This window comes from Gopherus flavomarginatus, chromosome 7 (genome assembly GCF_025201925.1).
Source record: "Gopherus flavomarginatus isolate rGopFla2 chromosome 7, rGopFla2.mat.asm, whole genome shotgun sequence".
NCBI lineage: Eukaryota > Metazoa > Chordata > Testudines > Testudinidae > Gopherus > Gopherus flavomarginatus.
In genome coordinates this window covers 12,684,631-12,699,821 of record NC_066623.1, presented here as the reverse complement: position 1 = coordinate 12,699,821, position 15,191 = coordinate 12,684,631, and the positions used below count along the sequence as shown (strand labels likewise).

The window sequence follows — 15,191 nt, the reverse complement described above, 5'->3', positions numbered from 1 at the left end:
AGCAGAAGAGAAAAAAAAATTTTGTAGTGGTAATCAATATGGTCCATTTACAGCAGTTGACAAGAAGTTGTGAGGAACAGTGTGTGTGTGGGGAATAAACATAGGGAAATAGTTTTACTTTGTGTAATGACCCATCCACTCGCAGTCTTTATTTAAGCCTAATTTAATGGTGTCCATTTTGCAAATTAATTCCAATTCAGCAGTCTCTCGTTGGAGTCTGTTTTAGAAGTTTTTTTGTTGTAATATTGCGACTTTTAGGTCTGTAATCGAGTGACCAGGGAGATTGAAGTGTTCTCCAACTGTTTTTTGAATGTTATAATTCTTGACGTCTGATTTGTGTCCATTTATTCTTTTACATAGAAATTGTCCGGTTTGGCCAATGTACATGGCAGAAGGGCACTGCTGGCAGATGATGGCATATATCACATTGGTAGATGTGCAGGTCAACGAGCCTCTGGTAGTGTGGCTGATGTGATTAGGTCCTATGACGGTGTCCCCCTGAATAGATATGTGGACAGAGTTGGCAACGGGCTTTGTTGCAAGGATAGGTTCCTGGGTTGGTGTTTTTGTTGTGTGGTCTGTGGTTGCTGATGAGAATTTGCTTCCGATTGGGGGGCTGTCTGTAAGCAAGGACTGGCCTGTCTCCCAAGATCTGTGAGAGTGATGGATTGTCCTTGAGGAAGGTGTCACCCACACTCAGAACTTTAGGGTACAGATGTGGGGACCTGCATGAGATAACCCCTAAGCTTATTTACCAGCTTAGATCTAGTAGCTGCCACTACCAAATAGTTTAAACAAGCATTTAAGGGAGAGTCCTTTGGAAACTCTGTCTTCCCCCCAAATATTTCCCCAGTCTTTATCCCCCTTTTCCTGGCAGGACTGAGACTGATTCACCTCCCACCAATTCCTGGTGAGCCTAGATCATGTGCCAGCAATGTCCCTCTGGGTTTAAAAAGGTCACAAGCAGTTGGAGTCAGCTGAACCTAATTAGTTCCCTAGTAACCCCTTTTCCAGCTGAACCTTATTTCCCTGTGGTTCTTTCTCCTCAGTGGACTGGGAGAGGCCTTTTAACCCCCTGGGCCTAATTACTACCCCCTTCCCCTTTGTAGCTGTTTGTCCTGGGTCCTTATTTATCATTATCTATCCAAGGATTTCCAAGCACTTTACAAACACTAATGAAGGACATTTCCAAATACTCCTATAGTGAAAGGAAACTGAAATACAGGGAGGTTATACAATTGTCAAAGTTCACACAGTACATCTGTGGCAGAGAACAGATGCTGTGTTGTCTAGTAGTTAGGGCACTGGACTGGGAGTCAGGACACCATGAGGTTCTGTTCTTGACTCTCCCACTTATTTTCTGTATGATGCGGGGCAAATCACCTCACCTCTCTGTTTCCCCTTCTATCCTTTGTCAGTCTTTATTTAGTCTGTAAGCTCTCCAGGACAAAGCTCTTACTATGCATTTGTACAGCATATAGCAAGCATAATGAGGCCCCCATACTGACTGAGACCGTTAGGTGCTACTCTAATACAAATAAAAAATCCAAACTTCCTGACTTCCAGTCCTTAATTACTAGCTTCTGTGTCCTCACCTTAAAAAGCAAAAGTTCTCTTTTCAAAGAAATTGAAAAGAATATAAACATTGTTACCCAATAATTTTTCTCATGTGGCATCAGAGGCTTTTTAAATTTCAATAAAAAGCATTCTATTAGATAAATAGCAGCTGCATATCAGTGACTCAAGGGAAGCGCCCAGTTCTGAATTTTGAGTGGATGTTTGTACCTCTGATGTAATTTTTTTTCTTATCATAATCTGCACAAGCTCTGTGTGCAACACAACAAAGAACAGAGTCAACCATCACATTTTTTTTGAGCCAACAAGCCAAAGAAACTATGATTTATTTTGTTAGACTTGCTACTCTATTTTTACAACTCACTCTTCTCTTGTGACAGGAACTGTAGACGATCACTCAACATTGAAAAATACAAGTTTTGCTATAAGATAAGAAAACAACAATTTGAAAGGAAAGATATTGCCACTGTTAGAATGTTTGTCAAGTGCATTTGGGCTCAAAACTGGTTTTGGAAATAATTTACCTGTAATAAAGCAATCAGGGTTTAATTCTGCACTATGCAATAACATATATTTAGAGATATTAACTAACACCCTAATGTATTTGTTTACTCTTTCTGCAGAAAAACTCAGAGAATGGCACTGAGAGGAATAAATCTCTCACACCTTTTAGGATCAGAACCCTAACTTTTTGTTAGTCTTCCAAAGGCAAATCATGATCTGTAAACCTGTGAGCAGAAACATGCCCGTAACTGCAACAATAAATGTAACAAATACTGCTGAATATATTGGTTGCTTTCATATTACTCACATACACAGTTCTATTCTCGATTGTACGTTTTTGCCTTGAGGGAAGTTCCTGCCTATATCCATGATATTTAATAGCATTGTTGTTAGACTGTTTTAACGCTACAGGGTGGAGATAGTCATATGCTATTTTTCCTGGGGGAAGAATTTCTTAAGGCAAAGACTGGCAAGTTGTTTGAGTTCCTCATCAGGACTTTTTTTTACCACCGTGTCAAATTCTGTATCTAACAAGGATGGGCAAACGCACTTCCAGGAGAGTCCAAATATTGGCCCTCTTTGTGGAAACTGTTTTCAATTAATAATACCTAGCTCTTATAAGCCCTTTTCATCAGAGAGTCTCATGGCAATTTACAAAGGATGTCAGTGTCATTATCTCCATTTTACATATGGGGAAACTGAGGCATGGCACAGCAAAGTAACTTGTCCAAGATTAGCCAGCAGGCCCTTGACACAACTGGGATTAGAACCTATATATCCTGAGTCCCAATCCAGTGCTCTGTGCAATAGGCCATGGTAACTGGAATATCTTTAGCTGTTTGTTCTTGCAGCCTCCCCCTAGCACCACATCTTTGAGCCTCATAGACTTTAAGGTCAGAAGGGACCATTATGATCATCTAGTCTGACCTTCTGCACAATGCAGGCCACAGAATCTCACTCACCCACTCCTGTAACAAACCCCTAACCTATGTCTGAGTTATTGAAGTCCTCAAATTGTGGTTTGAAGATTTCAAGCTGCAGAAAATCCTCCAGCAAGTGACCCCTGCTCCACACTGTAGAGGAAGGCGAAAAACCTCCAGGGCCTCTGCCCATCTGCCCTGGAGGAAAATTCCTTCCCAACCCCAAATATGGCCATCAGTTAAACCTTGAGCATGTGGGCAAGACTCACCAGCCAGCACCCAGGAAAGAATTCTGTATAGTAACTCAGATCCCAACCCATCTAACATCCCATCACAGACCACTGGGCATACTTACCTGCTGATAATCAAAGATCAATTGCTAAATTAATTGCCAAAATTAGGCTATCCCATCATACCATCCGCTCCATAAACTTATCAAGCTTAGTCTTAAAGCCTCATAGCTGCAGTCCTTTTCCTCTGAAGATCTTCAAAATACACTAGGTGGATGCTCGCCCATCTTCTGTATTGGGGTTGAGTATGTGGTAAACGCACTTCTTCCTCCCAAATCTGACCTCCAACTCCAAGAAGGCCTTTTCCAGACTGGGTAACAATGGGCCTACTAGACGCCATATACACCCATCCCCCAAAATACACTTAAGATAAGAAATGGTTCCCTAGAGCTGCAGCAGGAGAGGTTTGAAAATGCTGATATTTGAGAGATCTAGCATCGAAGTAATAAGACCCACCCTTCCAAATCTCAGCATAGTCTCTCCTCTCTAAATTCAAATATCCCCACTATGTGAGCATTGCGTATAACGGTGGGTCTACTCTGGGAAAGTATTGGTTCAGTGCTGGTGAGGAGGCGACAAAGGATCACCCAGCACACGTAGAACAGAAATTCCAAACTGCTGGCTACACCCTAGTGATATAATTACATTATTTGCCTACAACAAATCTGCGTTGTGTAGGGGACTGTACAGCTTATTCACATTCATAGCTGAGACAACCCACAAAAACATCTGTTTTTTATTATAATTAGTGCCTGTCAGTCAAATACTTGCCATTTAAACCTGTCAACACTTATGAAAAGCTAGAGTGTCAATGCTGCATAGCTGGCTTACAGCAAATGGCAAAGCGAAATTGTATGGACCCTGGTATATTTACATATCCTTAATCTCGCGTGCCTCAGACATTAAATAAAAAGCAATTAAACTGTTCTGAAGTAACCTAATTTTGATTCTGTTTGATTGCTTTGCTACCATAAAATCTGCTTTTAAAAAATGTTAGTAGTATTTCCATACTATATTTTAATTGCTAAATTTAAACAGCCACCATATTAAATAGATATAAAGTGAAATAGATTCTTTAAATAAAGCTTACACATTGGGTCTGTCTTAAATGTTCCACTCTTTTCTTTAGATTTTCCTTCGCCTCAAATACCTAGCCTTAAGTTATGTTTAATTCTCCATTTGGTTTCTTTTCTCTATAAAGTTTTACATTATTTTCACTATAAAGTTTTACATATTTTACTACCAAGTATATTTCTTCCTTATCTCCTAAGGATAAAGACAAGAAGGAAAACGAGGGTCCTCATAATAAGGTACTCAGTGGTTTCTTCTCCCTCCTTGCAGTATGGAGGATGCACTACAAACCAGTGCTGCAGTTAGCTAAATCGTTGTTACAGTACTTAGAAACTTCAAACTTTGATGCTACAGCTTTGTATGTATAGTATGAGGAAGCTTCACCTCCTCCTGTTTATTGTGATCTAATAGTTTGGGGGAAAAGACAAAGCTAAGGAAATCCTGATTCATCCAGTCAGTGATGATTTAACAACTTTTCCAGCTGCTCCAGTGACCTTCTGGAAAATAAAATAAATATAGTTAATTGAGAAGTTAAAATAGGTAATAATTAAAATGAAAAATTAGGGCAGGAAGAGCTGGTATGTGCTTCCTAATGCTTGACATGCCACCTATCCTTCTATCCCCTCTGCATACAATTTACGTTCATTTTGTACACCCACTGAATGCCAAATCACTCAAATTTACACTACTTCACCTCTTACACACACACACACACACACACGATGTGTAACTGCTTACATTGTTGTTGAATATTGCCTGTAGTCAATCAAGGCAGGATTAGTAACATAGGAAATAGCAATAAGGAATACAAAATATCTGTTAATGATCTGTTATCTTTCTCTGTTCTTCCAGTATGCATCTGTTTTCCTGGAGTACATTTTCCCTTGCACAGATGCATGCTATTGTTTATTAAACTTGCAGTGCTATGCAGGTTCCTCTTACATAAGCATTCTGATCCCTCTAATGGGTCACTAATCCATTTAAAACAATTTAGATGTTTTAAATTAATTCATACATGCAGATTAGAGAAACATAATTAAAACATTACTATAATATCAGAAGCCTGATATATTTTTGTTGTTTTAAATACTACAAATGCCAATTAATGTTGGGAAGAACCGCTTGAGACTTTGAAAATGGAAGGCAACTTGTGTGAAAGTGATCATGAAATGGTAGCGTTCATGATTCTAAGGAATGGTAGGTAGCACAATAAAGACAATGGATTTCAAGAAGGCAGACTTTAACAACTCAGGGAGTTGGTAGGTAAAATCCCATGGGAAGCAAGTCTAAGGGGAAAAACAATTGAAGACAGTTGGCAGTTTTTCAGAGACATTATTAAGGGCACAATAGCAAACTCTTCCACTGCGTAAGAAAGATAGGAAGTATGGCAAGAGGCCACCCTGGCTTAACCAGGAGATCTTCAATGATCTAAAACTCAGAGTCCTACAAAAAGTGGCAACTCGGTCAAATTACAAAGGATGAATATAAACAAATAACAAAAATATGTAGTGACAAAATTAGAAAAGCCAAGGCACAAAACAAGATCAACCAGCTAGAGACATAAAGGGAAACAAGAAAACATCCTACAAATACATTAGAAGCAAGAGAAGACCAAGGACAGAGTAAGCCCATTACTCAGTGAGGGCGGAAAGACAATAAGAGAAAATGTGGAAATAGCAGAGGTGTGCTCAATGACGTCTTTGTTTTGGTTTTCACCAAGAACGTTGGTGGCAATTGGATGTCTAAAATAGTGAATGCCAATGAAAATGAGGTAGGACCAGAGTCTAAATAGGGAAAGAACAAGTCAAAAATTACTTAGACAATATAGATGTCTTCAAATCACCAGGGCCTGATGAAATGCATCCTAGAATACTCAAGGAGCTGACTGAGGAGATATCTGAGCCATTAGCAATTATCTCTGAAAAGTCATGGAAGACTGGAACAGGGCAAATATAGTGCCCATCTATAAAAAGGGAAATAAGGACAGCCTGGGGAATTACAGACCAGTCAGCTTAACTTCTGTACCTAGAAAGATAATGGAGCAAATAATTAAGCAATCAATTTGCAAACACCTAGAAGATAATAAAGTGATAAATAATGGCCAGCATAGATTTATCAAGAACAAATCATGTCAAACCAACCTGATAGCTTTCTTTGACAGGGTAACAAGCCTTGTGGATAAGGGGGAAGTGGTAGATGTGGTATATCTTGACTTTAGTAAGGCTTTGGATACTGTCTTGCATGACCTTCTCATAAACAAACTAGGGAAATAAATCTAGATGGAGCTACTATAAGATGGGTGCATAACTCATGGGAAAATCATTCCCAGAGAGTAATCATCAGTGGTTCACAGTCATGCTGGAAGGGCATAACGAGTGGGGTCCCGCAGGGATCGGTTCTGGGTCTTGTTCTGTTCAGTATCTTCATCAATGATTTAGATAATGGCATAGAGAATACACTTAAAAAGTTTGCGGACGATACCAAGCTGGGAGGGGTAGCAAGTGCTTTGGAGGATAGAATTAAAATTCAAAATGATCTGGACAAACTGGAGAAATGGTCTGAAGTAAACAGGATTAATTCAATAAGGACAAATGCAAAGCACTCCACTTAGGAAGGAACGATCAGTTGCACACATACAAAAAGTGGAAATGACTGCCTAGGAAGGAGTACTGCAGAAAGGGATCTGGGGGTCATAGTGGATCACAAGCTAAATATTAGTCAACAGTGTAATGTTGTTGCAAAAAAAGCAATCATCATCCCGGGATGTATTAGCAGGAGTATTGTAAGCAAGACATGAGAAGTAATTCTTCCACTCTACTCCGCACTGATTAGGCCTCAACTGGAGTATTGTGTCCAGTTCTGGGCACCACATTTCAGGAAAGATGTGGACAAACTGGAGAAAGTCCAGAGAAGAACAACAAAAATGGTTAAAGGTCTAGAAAACATGGCCTATGAGGGAATATTGAAAAAATTGGGTTTGCTTAGTCTGGAGAATAGAAGACTGAGAGGGGACATGATAACAATTTTCAAGTATGTAAAAGGTTGTTACAAGGAGGAGTAAGAAAAATTGGTTTTCTTAACCTCGGAGGATAGGACAACAAGCAGTGGGCTTAAATTGCAGGAAGGGAGGTTTAGGTTGGACGTCAGGAAAAACTTTCTAACTGTCAGAGTGATTAAGCACTGGAATAAATTGCTTAGGGAGGTGGTAGAATCTCCATCATTGGGGATTTTTAAGAGCAGGTTGGACAAACACCTGTCAGGGATGGTCTAGGTCTAGTTCTGCCTTGAGTGCAGGGGACTAGAGTAGATGACCTCTCGAGGTCCCTTCCAGTTCTATGATTCCATGATTGTATGTTACGAATTGCCAGCTTGCAAAACATATTTAATTAAATTAAAGATTCTGAAATAATATTTCAGAACACAAAAAGTCTATAAACTGAGAAAGCCTTTTTATTTCTAAGAATTACACACACACCTAAACAATTTATTTATTAAAAAAATATTCCTTCTTGCCTGATACAAGTTTCAGCATAGAGTGAACTCTTATGGTTCACTTGAATAAAAAAATTAATAATAGATGGACAATTAACTGTAGCATTTCCTGAAGAACTGTATTACCACAGCTGAAACAAGAACTTGTTTTTATTCTGCATACATATTGGAAATATATTCGTTCTCCCTTTTAACATTAACTTTTTTATTACATGTTTCCCAAACCCTTTTATCAATAAAAAACTGATGTAGCTGTGAAACAATGCACTGTAGATACTTATTATTTAAAGTTTCACACTTATCCCAATGTTTTTGTTTAGAGTTCATATAAGGAAAATGTTTTCCACCTTGCAGCTGGTTTCTCTTAAAATGATAAAATATTAAAAAGTGAACTAAAATGTTCTAAAATGTAACTAATTCAGGAATTTTCCATGAGCCAAATAATTTTTACTGAGTGTTACACCAAGAGTAATTTATCTTAACAGTTGCTTACTCCAAGAGCATGAATATTTTCAGCACATAAATGTCTGGATTTAGTTTCTTTTGTTTTTAGAAACTACAACAAAAATAGTAAGTAGAACCCTAATGAGCAAAAGATGCAAATAATAATGAGCAAAATAATAAACCAGAAAACACAAGGGGCCAGGTTTTTAACCCTGACATCTGATGTGGTGTGCCCACTTTTGTACATACTAAAGTACATAAACAATCTATAAATGGGGTAGCTGGCCATTACAATGACCAATCTGCATGTGCAAAATGGATACCAACCACATATGCAATCACAATGAATTGTTTGGAAAAAATAGGTGCTAAAATTAAACAGCCAGAAAATTTAGCTCACATTACCGTAACCCTAAAGCATCTGAACACAACAAATGATCCATTGTTATCTTGTACACTATTACAGAAGTCTTAAATCATCATCTATCAGAGAAAAGAGTAACAGGCTCTTATAGAAATGCCAGGCTAATTAATGACCTTTAGCCAGTCTTAGATCAGCTGGACATCCAGTTGTGATAGGTGTACGGATTTTATACATAAGTACTGGAAGGAGCCTAATGTTGGTACTTAGCCTTCAAAAATAAGTTTTGGGTGTTTCAGATTTCATAAAAGTTTAATGTAAGCTTCATTTATATAAGCAATTTTAGGACCAATGCATTCTAAAGTAATTTCCTGGAGAATAACCATATATTACATGAAGTCTATAAAATTTTCTGCAGAATTATCCAAATATCTTCCTTTATTAAAGGTTAATAGAAAAGCACAGATTTTACTGTACTGTGATTCTTCAGTCTCTCAAGCTTCATGCTTCTACACTGCTTATTCTACATCTGGCAGATTGGTTTTATTTTCATTTTGTGTATTTCCAGTATTCTAAAAAATAAATTGATAAGGAACATTAGTTGATTGGCTGTTCATTCTTACAACTATTTAGTTTTATATTAACACTGTTTCTCCGCTAACAGTTTTTGCATCGCAGCACTAATTGCTAAAAGCAGTCAGATTTGTCAGTCAATGGAAAATGCCTTTAACCATTCCCCAAACTCCTCTTCACTAGCGTGAATAGCTACTAGAGACCTAAGTTTGATGAAATTAAGCAGTGTACTCTTATTTCTCATTTCCTCCATTAGATCGTATCTGTTGATGAAGATTAAAGCCCCTGACAAGACAGTAGTGTCTTTTGTTTTCCACCTGTCCAGCCAGATTAGACACTTGGCATCAACTACTGGTGTCATGGGCAGGCAGTGCCTATGAAGCATTCAACTGTCATCCTCAAACCTTTAATTCAATGTTACAGTATATAACATTGTCCCATAACACTCTATGATGTAAAAGCATATAGTTGTGTTCAGCATTACTCTTTTCTTGACTCTTGTAAATATTTGTGCACAAAGATGTTAGGACTCAGTTGTGCAACAATTATTCACAGTGTACATCCACAGAAACTAGGATATCAATGAAGCTTTTTGTATGATTGAAGCTGGATGAATTTTCCTTTCTGGCACAGTTCACTTCTCATTATGTAAATACACCTCTACCCCGATATAACACGACCCGATATAACACAAATTCGGCTATAACACGGTAAAGCAGCGCTCCGGGGGGGCAGAGCTGTGCACTCCGGCAGATCAAAGCAAGTTCAATATAACATGGTTTCACCTATAATGTGGTAAGATTTTTTGGCTACCGAGGACAGCGTTATATCAGGGTAGATGTGTATATGAAATCTGAAAATTATGGAAAATACAATCAAATAATAATGGGAAAAATCCTTAGGTCCTTAATCAATTTCCAGTCAGTTCTTACTCAAGTAAGTAGTAACCAGCTTTAATGGGAGCTGACCTCAGTAAAAATGGAGTAAGAACCTCAGGATATGGCCTATTTAATAATACCTGACATTTATACAGAATTTTTCATCAACAGAGGTCAAAGTGCTTTATGAAGATTAGGTATGAGGGAACTGAAGTACAGAGAGTTTAAGGTTATACTGCAAAGTATGCAATACATTTAAGTTACAGACTTTATAATCATTCACTTTACAATGTATTGCAAATCTATTTTTTCAGTCTTTCTTACTGTAAAACATTATTTTATATAATTTCATAAACATGTGATCTAGCATGGTAAAGCCAAAAAGGAGGAGTTTGGTATGCTATCTGATTCACTGACATGCCCACAAATGTTGCAACCCTTGTGCTTTCCCCTACTACTTTTAAAGCCTAACCTGTTGGTGACAGTACACATAAATCAATGGAGTATCTAGCACAAGAGATGCACATAGATGCTGGAACTAAGGGTGCTGCACCCCCTGGCTTGAAGTGGCTTCCATCATATACAGGATTTACAGTTTGGTTCAGTGGCTCTCAGCATGCCCACTATACAAATTGTTCCAGCACCCCGGAGATGCATGACCTTTATTCTTTTTATTGGTGACAGTGTGTAAGATCTGGCCCTTCTATTAAACATTGTTTATGCTAAAAATGATCCATCATGGAACAATGCATTATCTATTGAAATCCTGGTCTACTTGCACACACATAAATGGATTTCATATAGTGCCTAATTATGATATTGAGATACAGCATGACCTAGTGGAACAGAATGAAACTGGGAGCCAGGAACTCCTAAACTCTAATCCAGCTCTAACACTGATTCAAAGTGATTCTTTGGGCAAGCTACCTGTGCTTATCTTCCCTGGGTCTCAATTTACCCTTCTAGAAAATGGAGAAAATAATACTTACTTTGCTGCTTCACAGAGATATTCTGAAGTTGAATTAGTTAATATTTGTACAATGTTTTAAAATTATAAACTGCTACAGATATGCTAAATATTACAATTGTGTGTAAATTTAGGCTGGGAAATAGCAAAGGAACTTGTTCTGTGTTTAGCAACTAGATCATCATACTCTGATCCTTATATCAGATTTGTCTAGCTTTGGGGTGAATAATTACTGTGTGTTTGGTTGCAATGCAAATTTGGAAACCTCTTCCCTTTACAAGCAGGGAAAGATCTGGACTGATTTTTGATGCTCTGCTTAAGCGCAGAGATCCTCAGAAAATTGGCAGATCTGCTTCTGAGCCTTCCAAACAATAGCATTTAACTCTTAACCTATTTTGATTGCATTGTCAGAAAATGGAGAGCAAGACATTTCTGCAGGAGTATCTGGGGATATAGTGAGCAAAATCAAGACCAGCTCAGTAAAGTCAATAAAGTGGCACCTGGTTACACCAGGTCTGAACTGGTTTATTGCGTATTAAGTTCAACATATTCTCTGCAGTCATGGATTCTGACAGTAGATCAGTTGTTTGCCAGTTGTAGTCATTTATCTTCATCTTAAGTAAAGTTCTAGTTCTTAATGATTTTTACATTTTGAAGCAGTTATAGAGTTATATTTTCGGTTACTGTGTTAGAAATATGGCTAATAACTGCTATCTATTATTTACAAATTTAATTATACAACATACTTATTTGTAAGTTACTGAACAAGGGAAACTTAGATACAATATCTAGTTTTAATGAGCTCTTGATTTTAAAAGTTTTTATCTAATTTCCAGCTAGGTTTACTAAGACACAAGACTGAGTAATTTTCCCTCATGTTCACATAGTGAGTCAATAGCCCAACCCACACGATTTCTCTACTAAACAAACATACAGTATTAATTTACCTCTTGTTTTTCTTGATTCTGATCCACATTTAGTAAAGATGGTATTTTAGATACTTCCGATTTCTTTGACTCCCTCTTCAGCACTTTTACCTGTTTAACTTTTACAAACAGATACCTTATTATTTCCGCATATTGTATTCTTTTCCTTTCTACATGCTCCCTCAGTTTCATCTTCTTTGTTTAATTGATTACTTTTGAAATAGTGTTGAACAAGAAAACCAGGGTCAGACTAAAAATTGAGTATGGAGATTACAGAAGAAGACAACCAGTTATTGTATCCTGAAGGACAAAATATGACAGAGTTTCCCAAACAGGGGTCGCCACTTGTGTAGGGAAAGCCCATGGTGGGCTGGGCCGGTGTGTTTACTTGCTCCGTCCGCGGATCCAGCTGAACACGGCTCCCACTGGCCGCAGCTCCCACTGGCCACGGATCGCTGCTCCAGGCCAATGGGAGCTGCTGGAAGCGGCCCGCTGGTGTGTTTACCTGCCCCGTCCGCAGGTCCAGCTGATTGCAGCTCCCACTGGCCGCGGATCGCTGCTCTGGGCCAATGGGAGCTGCTGGAAGTGGCCGCCGCTTCCAGCAGCTCCCATTGGCCCTGAGCAGCGATCTGCGGCCAGTGGGAGCCACGATCAGCCAGACCTGCAGACGGGGCAGGTAAACACACCGGCCCGGCCCGCCACTGGCTTTCCCTACACAAGCAGCGACCCCTGTTTGAGAAACCCTGGAATATGAGATACAGTTCCCATTTACATTCAGACTGATCATTTTAATTATCAGAACCAAGTTACAGATATGCTACTAAGGCTGTCCATTTGGCTACATGGCTGCTGTTACTTGAACTAGTCTCTAGATGTCATTGTTTTCTATAGAGAGACAAGGTAGGTGAAGTAATATCTTTTCTTGGACCAGCTTCTGTTGGTGATAAAGACAAGCTTTTGAGCTTCCACAGAGCTCTTGTCCTAAAGAAGAGCTCTGTGTAAGCTCGAAAGCATGTCTCTGTCACCAACAGAAGCTGGTCTAATAAAAGGTATTACCTCACTGAGCTTGTCTCTCTAATAACCTGGGACCAGCACAGCTACAACATAACTGCATACAACAATGGAAGATATCTTTGTTTCCCTAGAAATCCTGATTGAAGCTCATTTGTCTGGCAGTTCACATATGTGGAAATACAAATAAAACAAGCTGACAAAAAATTCCAAACTATATTTTTAAAGTTTGTTTAATATGTTAAAAATAAATGACCTCTTTAAAAGATGGTGCTAATTTCAATTTGCAAATGAGGACTCTTGTCCAGTCCAAAGACTCGGATGTGTGTACAGCAGTGATTTTTCCAATTTGATGCATTTTTTTTCTCAGCACCTTCCACCAAAAATCACATGCTGGTTTTTAAGTCTTAGATTAACCCTTCTCTTCAACTGGCACTTGATGCAGATTTGCAAAACCAATTACAATTTCATACCTTCTATTCCTTTCAGCTCCTTTTGTTGTGCTGTTATTGGCAGTTCTGGGAAATGGATATCTTTCTTCTCAGATTTTGAAATACTGCGTTTCTTTCGGTTCATATTGGCCATTTGATCAATCTGAGCAGCTCGTTCATACAGTGTGACTTTTTCTGTTTGAGTCTAAACAGAAAATCACAATATATTTAAAACTGTATGTGACATGAGTATGGCTATATCTTTCTTGGCATGTTTCAAGAGGTTACCACCAACTAAACAAAGTAAAATATATTAAAAGTTCAAACTTCAATAGTGTTCCAAAAGCCAAGGTCTTCACATGCTAGAGGAAGCTAACTATGTATCATTATTAGTTATGAATCACCATTATGGGATAGGAGAACATTTAGAATTTTTATCTTTCAAAAAAAGTCTATCATAAAGTAGCTCTGGCTCCTCTGCAGGTGGCGGTATTCAGGGACATAGGCACTTACATCACCATGTATTGTTTGCCACCTTACCAATTTAAAAATGAAGAACAGAAGCATACAATTACTTTGTCATACCTCGTTGCAAGTGGGAATGGTCAGTTGACCTGAGACATACCAAAAGAAAAATGTGTGTTATTCTTTGGCCCCACCAGGGTTTTCACAATAAAAGATAGGAAGAGAGCTCTGCAGGGAAATTAGTGTATTTGTTAATGTCAAAAAGGGCGGTTCTCAGGATGCAGATATGATTATGGTAATTGGTCAAGGATTATCATGGAGAAAACCCAACACTAGTGAGAGAGATGTACATGAAAGTATAAAACTCTCTCAGGAATATAGGGAAAAATCCTGGATCCACTGAAGTCAATGGTGAAACATCCATTAATAGGTTCAGCATTTCATGCAGAGTCTGAATTTCTTTTACTCTAGTTTCTGGAGCTGCTCCTCCACCCTCAACCCCTGCCCATCACCACCAGCTGGGAGTCTCCAGAAACTACTAGACCTGTCCTTAAATAAGAGTTTCACAACATAGAAGTCTTATTATGTGTCAACAGGAAAAGTATAAACAAATAAGACAGTAGCATGAAATACAGAATATTATGGAAGAGAGAAGAAAGGGTTTAATTTTAAATTACCAGTTTTGTAAACATACTTGAGCCAGAGTCCCATCATCCTGTCTGTTGTTTGGACCTATTTGTCCCACTGACTGCCAAGGGCTTCTCCTTTTCTTTGCTTTTTCAGGTATCCTATGACAAAGAAATACAACTATAATATGCAACATTAATTATCAGTTAAGTGTGGTATGCTCTCATTATGCAATGAAACATGCACATTCACAAATGTATTCTAAACTAGCTTTGTTGGTGGGGCTGGTGTCTGGCATCTGAGAACAGACACATCTCAACACAGCTTTGGAGGCCGCCATTTAATAGTAATACTTGGCATTTAAACAGTACATTTCATGTTCTAATTATTTTAACAATATTAACTAATTAATTTTTATAACACTCTTGTAAGAGTGATAGGAAATATTATCCCAATTTACAAAAGGGAAACAGACAAAAGAAAAGCTAAGGTCACTGATCTAAGGTCATAGAGGGAATCACTGTCAGGGCAAGGATTCATATGCAGGAGTTCCTGCCTTGAGACCTTTCCTCTGACCATGCATCTATCTCCATCTCCCATAATATTCACCGATGCCCACCACCATGCTGCAGCCACTTTTACAGTGCTCACCCTCC

General features: G+C 38.5%; 1 protein-coding gene across 6 annotated transcripts in view; it reads right to left on the bottom strand.

Annotated features, from left to right (window-relative positions):
* The window catches only part of LOC127055547 (serine/threonine-protein phosphatase 2A catalytic subunit alpha isoform), a 78,725-nt gene that overhangs the window by 40,376 nt on the left and 23,158 nt on the right, over positions 1-15,191 (bottom strand). For 4 of the 6 annotated variants that reach the window (XM_050962676.1, XM_050962678.1, XM_050962677.1 and 1 more), the window contains 4 exons: positions 14,603-14,696; positions 13,486-13,648; positions 12,023-12,120; positions 8,951-9,229 (listed from right to left, as the gene is read on the bottom strand). In XM_050962676.1, the coding sequence (XP_050818633.1) occupies positions 9,176-9,229; positions 12,023-12,120; positions 13,486-13,648; positions 14,603-14,696 (409 nt within the window). In that variant the 3' untranslated portion in view covers positions 8,951-9,175. Of the gene's footprint in view, positions 1-4,007; positions 4,858-8,950; positions 9,230-12,022; positions 12,121-13,485; positions 13,649-14,602; positions 14,697-15,191 lie in introns of those variants that run through there. The other 2 variants (XM_050962680.1, XM_050962683.1) reach the window with 2 other exon arrangements.